General features: G+C 38.9%; 1 protein-coding gene across 4 annotated transcripts; it reads left to right on the top strand.

The window, feature by feature from the left end:
* Positions 1-2,015: 2,015 nt before the first annotated feature.
* MCTS1 (malignant T cell amplified sequence 1) lies at positions 2,016-10,588 on the top strand. 4 transcript variants are annotated; one of them, XM_011957992.1, is made up of 7 exons: positions 2,016-2,424; positions 3,581-3,733; positions 4,253-4,350; positions 6,416-6,546; positions 7,926-7,930; positions 9,219-9,286; positions 10,381-10,540. In XM_011957992.1, the coding sequence occupies exons 1-6, from the start codon at positions 2,414-2,416 to the stop codon at positions 9,265-9,267; spliced, it is 447 nt and encodes a 148-aa protein (XP_011813382.1). In that variant the 5' UTR covers positions 2,016-2,413; the 3' UTR covers positions 9,268-9,286; positions 10,381-10,540. The 4 variants fall into 4 exon arrangements, with proteins under 4 accessions (XP_011813382.1, XP_011813383.1, XP_011813381.1 ...); XM_011957993.1 differs by lacking the exon at positions 7,926-7,930 and adding an exon at positions 7,370-7,374 and having other exon boundaries at positions 10,381-10,499; XM_011957991.1 differs by lacking the exon at positions 7,926-7,930 and having other exon boundaries at positions 6,416-6,549; positions 10,381-10,588.
* Positions 10,589-11,766: the final 1,178 nt, after the last annotated feature.

The following is an 11,766-nucleotide window of genomic DNA, read 5'->3' as shown; positions in this document are numbered from 1 at the left end:
ATACTTCTTTCTCCTGCCACCTTGTGAAGAAGGATGTGTTTGCTTCCCCTTCTGCCATGACTGTAAGTTTTCTGAGCCCTCTCTAGCCATGCAGAACTGTGAGTCAATTAAACCTCTTTCCTTTATAAATTATGCAGTCTCGGGTATTCTAGCAGTGTGAGAATGAACTAGTACTGTGACTATAGTCAATAATAACCTAATTCTATATTTTAAAATAAGTTAAAGAGCATAATTGAATTGTTTGTAATTGTTTGTAACTCAAAGGATAAATACTTGAGGGGATGGACACCCCATTCTCTATGATGTGCTTATTTCACATTGCATGCCTGTACATCTCATGTACCCCATAAATTTATACACCTACTATGTACCCATAAAGATTAAAACATAAAAAAGAATCCTGCCAGTGTGGCACTAACCACAGCTTGGGGTCTGGACATCAGTTTCACATGTTCATAATGTCAATATTCTAAATGTTGCAGAGTTGATGGATGCTGGGAATGTGGATTCTCACTAAGGATGTTCACAAGGGAGTGTTGTATAAACCAGAATGCCAATTTATTAATTTACAAATGCAAATGTAATTGTTCATGCAGATTTGATTGGAACATAGCTAATTCTTTCCCTGTGGGCAGATCTTCATGGGAAGCCAAATTGTAATCATAATATTGTTCGTACCATAGAATCAAGACAAAGTGAGTTAGTTGGATCATTTAAATGCATAGTACTGTTTGTGTTATAATTGCTCTAATGGCCTGTCTCCTCAATATGGACTAGAGTATTTACTCCCTGGGAAGACTGGTGTATTTGTTTTGGATGTCAGTGCCTACCCACCCCACCTCCCGAGTAGGGCCTTTTCAGGTTTTTAAATTTTTCCATTATTTCTTGGCTGATCAAAACCCTTGATTAGGCTAGGCACAGTGGCTCATGGCTGTAATCCCAACACTTTGGGAGGCTGAGTTCAGGGAATTGCTTGAGGCCAGGAGTTCAAGATCAGTCTGGGCAACCTAGTGAGACCCTGCCTGTCTCTACAAAAAAATAAAATTGGCCAGGTGTGGTGGTGCATGCCTGTAGTACCAACTACTCGGGAGGCTGAGGCAGGAGGGTCACTTCAGCCTGGGAAGTTGCAGCTCCAATGAACCATGATCATGCCACGGCACTCCAGCCTAGATGACAGAGTGAGATGCTATCTCTAAAACAAAAAACAAAGTGAAACTCTTGATTGGCATAATTTTGTTTCTCCATCAGGTTTCTTTTTAAAACAAATACTGAAGTAAAACATGTATCTTTAGCTATTATCTCTTAAATCAGATTACCTTCTGTAATAATTCTATGGGAATTATTCTACTGGAGCACAGTCATTCAAGCCTGTAACCCCAGCACTTTGGGATGCCAAGGCGGGAAGACCGCTTGAGCCCAGGAGTTTGCAGCCAGCCTGGGCAACATAGACCCCGTCTCTACAAAAAAATAAAAATAAAAATAAGAAAATTAACCGGGCATGGTGGTGTGTGCCTGTAGTTCATGCTACTTGGGAGGCTGAAGTGGGAGGATCCCTTGAGCCAAGGAGGTAGAGGCTGCAGTGAGCCATTATAGCACCACCGCATTCAAGCCTGGGCAACGGAGTGAGGACCTGTCTCAATAAAAACCCACAAAAAACTATGGGTGCATCGTACGGTTGCCAGTGAATAAGGTTATAAGATAAAAAACAGGATGCTCAGTGAAATTCAGCTAACCAAGGGCTGTATATTTTTAGTGTAAGTATATCCAAAATATTAATGAGGTGTACTTACACTAAAACAAATATTCATTGTTTACCTGAAATTCACATTTAAATAGGCATCCTGTATTTTCATTTGCTAAACCTGGCAATCCTACCAGCACTTTCACATGAAGCCATGAGGGTTGGCTGGATTCATGCTGGTAGGTAAGCACCAATCCATTCAGTTGCCTCAGACAGGACAAAAGCCATTTCCCCTAAAAAAATCGTTTAGTTTGACGGTAGGTAGCAACGAAGCACGGAAGAATCTTGACCCTTTGAGGAACCCGTAACTGACGCAAGTGCCATAAATGCTACTTTGATTGATTCCCCGCCCCTTCCATTCTTCTTTTCCTGCAATTGCTCTATCACTTCTTCCCTGTCAAGTCCCGCCCTTTCAGCTACCTCCAACTGCAGAGGAACCGGTTGCCTAAAAGGAGCCGGCAAAAGCGCCTACGTGGAGTCCAGAGGAGCGGAAGTAGTCAGATTTGACTGAGAGCCGTAAAGCGCGGCTGGCTCTCGTTTTCCGGATAACGACTACAGCTCCGACTGTCAGTGCCGGCCTTCCTCGTGTAAGGGGATCTGCCGGACCCTTGCAAATTCAATTTCTTTCCCATTCCGGGCCCTTCCCTATCGTCGCCCCCTTCACCTTGGATCATGTTCAAGAAGTAAGGACATGCTGTGGCCTCCATCGGCTGCTCACAAAGGCGGTGGGGTGGGGGTGGGGAAGAGGGCGAGAGCTAAGATCCTCTTTCTCTCTCCCCCGCCCCTGCCATCCTGACTCCCTAAGGTTTTCTATAGTACTATGCTCTCACTCCCAACTTGAACACTTCTTTAAGCTTTCCATCTGTAGTCCTCAATCGGGTTTCAGTCCCTCCACTCCCATTGTTTTTTCTCCTTACCCCTCTTTCTCTTTTGCCCCCTCCCCCAATTCTGTCTCCATTCCTAGGGTTCTACCAATCACATCCGTGCACTGTGATTTAGGGGCATATCCTCTGTAGCTGAGAGGGGAGCCCTTCGCTCACTGCCATATGTTTATTAGTTATGAACTGAATAAAGGAAGGCTTGACTTCCTGGGTCATGGGAGTGAAGGAGTCTGGGTGACAGGAAGCAAGCGGCCTGTCATGCCTATTGCCTAGCTGCCAGATTAACCTTGCCTTGAAAATAACGTGATTGCCCCATAGGCTATTCAGTATAAGGAAGACAAAAATTCCTTGGGAACCTACTAGTGGGTTTGCCTTCCAGATTTGGTAGACGCAAAAAGCAAAGGGGGAACATGGGCAAAGGAAGGTGGGTTTTGTGCATGAAATTTTGAGCAAAAATGAAATAGGGATCTTAGAAATCATTACTGTCATCACTTAAAAAAAAAATCTCAGCAGATTACATAGCCTAGCAGGGACCAATTTTCTATGTTATGCTTGGGTTGGTCTTTTGTATCTCAACAATTGAGGGCTTTGTTTTTTGATCACAGGTTTTATTATTGGTGGGAGCCTGTGTTTCTTCCTGGGTAGAATTGAATAAGATTTTCCAGGAAAGGCATCTGTGTAGCTAATTACAGATTATGGTGCAAAGTATGTCTCATATTCCTTCCCCCAACCCCAGCTAATTGCTGTATACTTGACAGTTTATTTCAATATTGTATTAAGACATTGGTTTTGTGCTGGACAGAGTAAAAGGGAAGTGGCATTTAAAAAAATTATTTCATAATTATTTTAAGTATCTACTTGGTTGGGAATAAATGACTAATTAGAACAATACCTTTAGGTATTCTGATACCTCTACTTAGAAATGCCTGTTTCTTTTCTTGCAAAAATTACTTGGCAGATTTGATGAAAAAGAAAATGTGTCCAACTGCATCCAGTTGAAAACTTCTGTTATTAAGGGTATTAAGAATCAATTGATAGAGCAATTTCCAGGTATTGAACCATGGCTTAATCAAATCATGCCTAAGAAAGATCCTGTCAAAATAGTCCGATGGTAAGTCTTTGTTTTTGTCTGTGTAAAGCTTGGTGTAGCTGAATATTTAATGATTAGATTGCACTCATGCTAAATGGAATTATTTTCAGATTAACCATTGATAGATTAATAATGGGGTAGACACAGAATAACTCTAAAACTCCAATATTTGCATTTCAAAGATTTTCTATGTCCTTGAAAAAATGTGGCTTTGTGTATTGATTGTTTTAGTAAAGAGTTAAATGTTTTAGTTCAGAGTTGTATTTAATTTATTTCAGTTTGTTCTTTAGAGAATTGTTTTATTGAATCTAACAACAGAATTAATAAAATGTGAAATAAAATTGGTTGTAGCAGGTAATATTTTTCTTTTTCTCTACTGGACTTGTATGATAGGAAAAACAATGTAAATAATATTTTTCTGGCCAGGATTTTTATTGACTTTTTTAAAAAGTTTACTTTATCACTGTATATGCGTGTTTTATGTTGTGAATTTTTGAAAGAAAATATTTAACCTGGTACTTTGTGACATTTGTCTTACAGCCATGAACATATAGAAATTCTTACAGTAAATGGAGAATTACTGTTTTTTAGACAAAGAGAAGGGCCTTTTTATCCAACCCTAAGATTACTTCACAAATGTAAGGTTTTTTATTTTTATTTTTTGAAATTTTACTCTTACTGCAATATTCAAATGTAAAGTCTTGTAAGAAATAGGCATTTAATCAGATGAGACACTGCTGGGGGAGAAAAACAAATATGCATTTTAAGGATATTGAAAGACTTCTGATAATTAACTCATTATTTATTAGTACTAGGTAATAATGAATGTAAAACTAAAATGAATGCCCATCTTGTGGTAAATCTGAAAAATGCAAATTCTCTCATGCATTCCAGAAAGCCCAAGAAAGATCATTTATTCATTCATTCAACAAATATTTATTGCCAGGCACGGTGGCTTACGCCTGTAATCCCAGCACTTTGGGAGGCCAAGGCAGGCGGATCACCTGAGATCAGGAATTTGAGACCAGCCTGGCCAACATGGGGAAACCCATCTCTACTAAAAATACAAAAATTAGCCGGGCTTGGTGGCAGGTACCTGTAATCCCAGCCACTCGAGAGGCTGAGGCAGGAAAATCGCTTATATCCGGGAGGCAGAGGTTGCAGTGAGCCGAGATCAGGCTATTGCACTCTAGCCTGGGGGACAAGAGCGAGACTTCTTCTCAAAAAAAAGGAAAAAAAAACAAACACAAATATTTATTGAACTTACTATGTGCTAGGCACTCAGCTAGGTGCTGAGAATACAATGGGAAGCAAAGACATTGTCTCTGTCCTTACGAAACTAATAGTCTAGTTTGGAGAATAAACAGCAATTAGATAATTACACAAATATATATTTACAAACTGTGATAAGCATTGTGAGCATTTTCATCTTTTATATTTGTATCTGTTAGCCTAATAGAGAAAAGTCAATATATGAGAAAGCATTGACTAAATGTCCTTCCATCCAGTTATTTCCTGTGATGTGTGTAAATGCATATTTTTTTTTTTAAATTGGGCTCTCTGTTACATAGTTTTTAAAAATTGATACATAATAGCTGTACATTGTCTGCTGTTGTGCCTGTATCCTCCCCCACCTATATATATTTATAATAGTTGTACATATTTTAGGGGTACATGTGATATTTGATACCTTTATACAGTATGTAATGATCAAATTAGGGTATCTATCACTTCAAACGTTTATCTTTGTGTTGAGAAGACTACAATTCTTCTAGCTATTTTGAAATATACAGTAAATCATTATTAAATATAATTTCCTTACTGTACTCTCAAATACTAGAACTTATTGACCTGTATTTTTGTACCCCTTAACCAACTTCTCTTCAACCCCTTGCAGTTTTTTTTTTTTTAAATTAACAGGCTTTTATTTTTTAGAGCAGTTTTAGGTTTACAGAAAAAGTAAGGAGAAAGAACAGAGTTCCCTCTCCCAGGTTCAGATTCCCCTATGAATAACATCTTGTGTTGGAATGATACATTTGTAACAATTGATGAACCAGTGTTGATACATTATTATTAACCCAAGTCCTTAGTTTACATTAGGGTTTACTCTTTGTATTCTACACTTTTATGGGCTTTCCCAAATACATCATGTCAAGTATCTACTGTTAAGTATCATACAGAATGGTTTTACTGCCCTAACATTCTTTGTGCTCCACCTATTCATCCTTCCTCCCCCTACTTCCCCAACCCCGGGTAACCCCTGATCTTTTTAATAGTTTTTTTACTTCGCATTTTTCACTTAACATTATATCACGAAAATTTCCCACAGCATATTAAGTAGTCTCCAAAAACCATAGTTTTTCGAGGAAGGAGTAGTATAAATTTTGAAACTATGGTTTTTGGAGAATACTTGGGAGGCTGAGGTGGGCAGATTGCATGAGCTCAAGAGTTCAAGGTTATTGTGAGGTATGATTGCTCCAATGCATTCCAGCCTGGGTGGCAGAGCAAGACCCTGCCTCAAAAAAAAAAAAAACAAAAAAAAAACAAAAAAGATTACCAATTTGGTAAACAAATGATAGTGTTTCAGAGTTTTCTTTTGTATCTGTTAGATTACTATAATTTGGGGAAATATTTGTTCAGATCCTTTGCCTTTTTCTGTTGAGTCATTAGTGTTATTAATATATTGTATTTCTTTTCTTATAGATCCTTTTATCCTGCCACACCAGCAGGTTGATAAAGGAGCCATCAAATTTGTACTCAGTGGAGCAAATATCATGTGTCCAGGCTTAACTTCTCCTGGAGCTAAGCTTTACCCTGCTGCAGTAGATACCATTGTTGTATCCTTCCCAGGCTAAAACTGCTGAAAAATGTATTCATTGTGCTCTTATCATTACTGCGAAAGGTGTATCATTCAAGAGAACATTAGATGTACTTTTTGAAGGTTACTGTTACTCTTATCTCATGCTTTTCTGGTTACATTTGAAGTTGTACAGAGTAATTTTATTTGTTGCTACTGAATTATCTCATCTTAGGTAGTTTCTTAGAAGTTAAATGAGAACAAGTTACAAAACAGTCTCAGCTGCATTTCAGCCCAGTCAGGGCCTACTGTTATCAGACTTAGGACACAATAGGGAATTCTTGATTACTAGGGGAAAGGATATAGATGATATAATTGGATCAGCTTTTTGGATATCAACTTGCCACTGTAATGTTCATTTTGACTTACTGACATACATTGGAGTAAAAGCTCTCAAAAGGGAAAAGAATTTAGTCACCAGGTATAGGTGTCTCTTCCCAAGCAACAATTTTGTGTTGGGAGTGAATAGTGGGAAATATTGGCAACCTCCAACTTTTATTTTGAAAATTAATTATTTGAAAAGTTGGGTTTGGGGGCCTCAGAGCACGTTTTCTCAAAGAGAAATGTCAGAGTCCCAGATAGTCCTTAAAGATCGATTCAACTTATGACATACCTGAATAATTCTGCATTATTTCCATTTCTACCATGCTGTTTCAGCTATTTTCTGGATTAAATAGATTTTTGTGACTATTCTGGACAGGAGAACATCTTCTCCTTTATTATAGCCAAAGTAGCCATTTGCCTCAGGTATAGAAATGGTATGGAATGGTACTTGGTGGGAATAGGGAAATTACTTTTAGAGTGTGTTTATCTTATTTTATTTTTTAAGACGGAGTCTCGCTCTGTCGCTCAAGCTGGAGTGGAGTGGCGCGATCTTGTCTCACTGCAACCTCTGCCTCCTGGGTTCAAGCAATTCTCCTGCCATAGCCTCTTGAGTAGTTGGGATTACAGGCACCCACTACCATGCTCAGCTCATTTTTGTATTTTTAGTAGAGACAGGGTTTCACCATGTTGGTCAGGCTGGTCTCAAACTCCTGAGGTCGGGTGATTCACCCGCCTTGGTCTCCCAAAGTGCTGGGATTACAGGTGTGAGCCACCATGCCTGGGCAGGGGTATGTTTAAGAATAAGAATAAGAAAAAAAAAAAAAAAGATACTCTCTGTTGGGGCAGTTACAGTGAAGGGGTAGTATAAGTTGTATGTTTATATTCTAGGAACAGTTTATGTTGACATGCTTTTTGCCTAATAGATGCTCACATATTTGGAACACTGAATGAATTGAAAACCAAAGGAGAAAAGTGAGGACGGGTTTTTGGTTGTTGTTGTTGTTTGTTTGTAATATTTATGATTCCTCTAAGTGTTGGTAAGTTTTTAGTTCTGGAGTTAACCTTAAGTGGAAAATTTTCTTAGTACCTAGTCTTTACTTTTAAAAATAATTTTTATTTTGAAACAATTATAGATTTAGAGAAAGTTGTAAAAAAAAAAAAATGGTACAGAGAGGTCTTGTGTACCCTGAATCTTGACTTTTAAAAATATATACTGCAGTGTTTAACATTCCAGAAACTTCAAATGTTAATCAAGACCACTCTGGTTTTTCTAGAAAGGTTGAAACTGTTATATCGGGCTCTTAAAGATAGACTGGGAATTTAACTATTATTTTAAAACATCCTTTACATAAAACTACCATTCAGGCTGGGTGTGGTGGCTCACGCCTGTAATCCCAGCACTTTGGGAGGCTGAGGCGGGCAGATCACGTGAGGTCAGGAGTTTGAGACAAGCCTGGCCAACATGGCGAAACCCTGTCTCTACTAAAAATACAAAAATTAGCCGGGTGGGGTGGTGTGTACCTGTAATCCCAGCTACTAAGGAGGCTGAGGCAGGAGAATCACTTAAACCCACGAGGCAGAGGTTGCAGTGAGCCGAGATCATACCACTGCACTCCAGCCGGGGTGACAGAGCAAGACTTCATCTCAAATAACCAAACAAACAGCTGGCCATGGTGGCTCACACCTGTAATGCCACCACTTCGGGAGGCCAAGGCAGGCAGATCATGAGGTCAGGAGTTCAAGACCAGCCTGGCCAACATAGTGAAATCCCGTCTCTACTAAAAATACAAAAATTAGCCGGGTGTGGTGTAGTCCTAGCTACTTGGGAGGCTGAGGCAGGAGAATTGCTTGAACCTGGGAGGCAGAGGTTGCAGTGAGCCAAGACTGCGCCATTGCACTCCAGCCTGGGCAACAGAGTGAGACTCCGTTTCAAAAACAAACAAAAACCCCCACCATTCAGTGATCAGAATACTTAATCAGAGCAATTAATATTTATTGATTTCATGGCTTTTAGTATTTATGTGCAAGAAATTTTACTCCTTTTTTTGTGTGACTTATTCTGGTTTTGTGGGCATGGGTTATAGTATTAACATTTGACTTGAATGAAAAGGGGTTATTAGATTTATTCATCTAGCATTTACTGAGTACAGTATACCCACAGACTCTGCTAGGTCTCTGCTCTCAAGGAGTTAATGGTCTAGGAGAAGACACAAGAGGTGTTCCAAGTGGCTTAACTAGTAACGTGATCATTACTCGACACCCTTCCCTTGATGGGGAGGCCCCAAGGCATTTTGATAAATAGTTTTCTTAGCTGTGTTCTTTCAGGCTATCATGGCAGAAGGAAAACAGCATGCTCTATGTGTTGGAGTCATGAAGATGTCTGCAGAAGACATGTAAGTCTTACTTTAGGCCCCCTTAACTTTTGATATATGGGTAACCAACCCAGGAAGCATCAGAATTACAGGTGAAATTTGCTGTCATGTATACCACATTACACAAATATCCAAGCACAAAAAGCTTCATTTCTGATATTTCCTAACACTTAGGAAGCCAGTGAAACCTATTTTGTCTTCAGGATTGTAGTCTTTCTGAAGCACTGAAAAGAACCCATGTGCCAACACAGCTGTTTTATATGTGCGTATGTGGTACTTTAGGAATCTTATTTAATATAATTTAAATTGGGGGAGGAGGGAAGATGTTTTACTGCTATCTTCATTTTATTTTTTTTTTTTTTAATTTTTTTGAGATGGAGTCTCACTCTGTTGCCCAGGCTGGAGTGTAGTGGAGTGATCTCAGCTCACTGCAACCTCTGCCTCCCGGGTTCAAGCAATTCTCGTGCCTCAGCTTTCCAAGTAGTTGGGATTATAGGCGTGCGCCATCATGCTGAGCTAATTTTTGTATTTTTAGTAGAGACGGGGTTTTACCATGTTGGCCAGGTCAGTCTCAAACTCCTGACCTCAAGTGATCTACCCACCTTGGCCTCCCAAAGTGCGGGATTACAGGTGTGAGCCACTGTGCCTGGTCATTATTGCTAGTTTTAAAAACAGTGATATATCTCACCACCACACAGTATTTATCTTATATTCTGACCTGGTAGTACAAGAAATGTAGAATATTTAGAGAACTAGTAAAGATATATTACTAAAACATAGGCAGTATATTTAAAAACTCTAGAACCCATTTGATGACCAAATTAGTGGTAATAATTTTGTTTCAGGGTTAATGTAGCACTTTGATATTCCCCTAGTCTTGTGACATTGTTACTCTGGTTCTATAGACCCACTAGTTAGATCACTAAAATCACTTTTAGATATAAGCTTCCACAGAGTAATGTAGTTTAATATAAACAACAATGTAATTGTGATGGCAATAAGTTCTTTACTTGTGGCTTAATAATTAAAAAATAACAATATACTTTGAATTATATTTATCACAAGACTATAAAAATGCATAAAAGTATGTTTATGTGTTTTTTTCCCTTCTACAGTGAGAAAGTCAACAAAGGAATTGGCATTGAAAATATCCATTATTTAAATGATGGGCTGTGGCATATGAAGACATATAAATGAGCTTCAGAAGGAATGCACTTGGGCTAAATATGGATATTGTGCTGTATTTGTGTTTGTGTCTGTGTGTGACAGCATGAAGATAATGCCTGTGGTTATGCTGAATAAATTCACCAGATGCTAAAATTCTGTTAGCTTCAGAAATTATTTTAAGTTTTCTTAAACTCAAGTTAAAATTGGGTAGCAAACTTGGACATCAAAAGGTATCTGGTAAGTAACCAAACTCAGACAACTTAACGTCCTTTCTTAGGCTAATGATATAAGACTGAAGAGCAGGACTTGGTCAATGGATTGCACTTTATGGTAGACCCCTAGAGAAACTGTCTAATTGAATGGGGCTAGAAACTAGACTAGGAATTTTATTCTATTACTCCAGGCGACCCAGCAGTGCTCCTTCTCTTGTGTGTGTGTGTGTGATTGTTTTGTTTGTTGATTGTTTTTTTTTTTTAACTTTTCAATGGAAAATTCTAAACATATTCAGAAGTCTGGAGAATAGTATAATGGACCTTTCCATATCCATCACCCAGTTTCAGTTTATGGTCAGTCTTATTTCATCTATACCTCAATTATTTCTCCCCACCCCCCTCCCCAATTATTTTGAAGCAAATCCCAGACATCCTATCATTTCATCCATAACTACTTTATTCTTTTTTTTTTTTTTTTGAAACAGTGTCTTGCTCTGTTGCCCAGGCTGGAGTGCAGTGGTGTGATCTTGGTTCACTGTGACCTCCACCTCCTGGGTTCAAGCGATTCTTGTGCCTCAGCCTCCTGAGTAGCTGGGATTACAGGCATGTGCCACCATACCCAGCTAATTTTTGTATTTTTGGTAGAGATGGGGTTTCGCTATATTGGCCAGACTGGTCTTGAACTCCTGGCCTCAAGTGATCCGCCTCCCCCCACCCCCAGCCTCCCAAAGTGCTGGAATTATAGGCGTGAGCCACCGTGCCCAGCTAATTTTTATATATTTTGTAGTTGGCCAGGCTGGTCTTGAACTCTTGGCCTCAAGTGATCCGCCTCCCTTCAGCCTCCCAAAGTGCTGGGATTATAGGCATGAGTCACCATGCCTGGCGTCATAACTACTTTAGTATGTATCTTTAAAAATTAGAAAAACCCCACAATACCATTATCACACCTAAAAAGTTGAACTGTTTCTTAATATGATCAAATATCTAGACTGTTAATTCTCTTGTCTCTTAACTATTGGTTTGCTTGAAATAGGTACCACACAAGGTTCATACATTGCATTTGGTTATTATTTATTGAAGTCTATTTAATTTATAAGTTTTCTTTTCTTTTCCCCCTTAAAT

The sequence above is a fragment of the Colobus angolensis genome, unplaced genomic scaffold (assembly GCF_000951035.1).
Source record: "Colobus angolensis palliatus isolate OR3802 unplaced genomic scaffold, Cang.pa_1.0 Scaffold454, whole genome shotgun sequence".
NCBI classification, from domain to species: Eukaryota; Metazoa; Chordata; class Mammalia; order Primates; family Cercopithecidae; genus Colobus; species Colobus angolensis.
The sequence above is the reverse complement of the archived record's forward strand: the minus strand, read 5'-3'. Positions and strand labels throughout refer to the sequence as shown.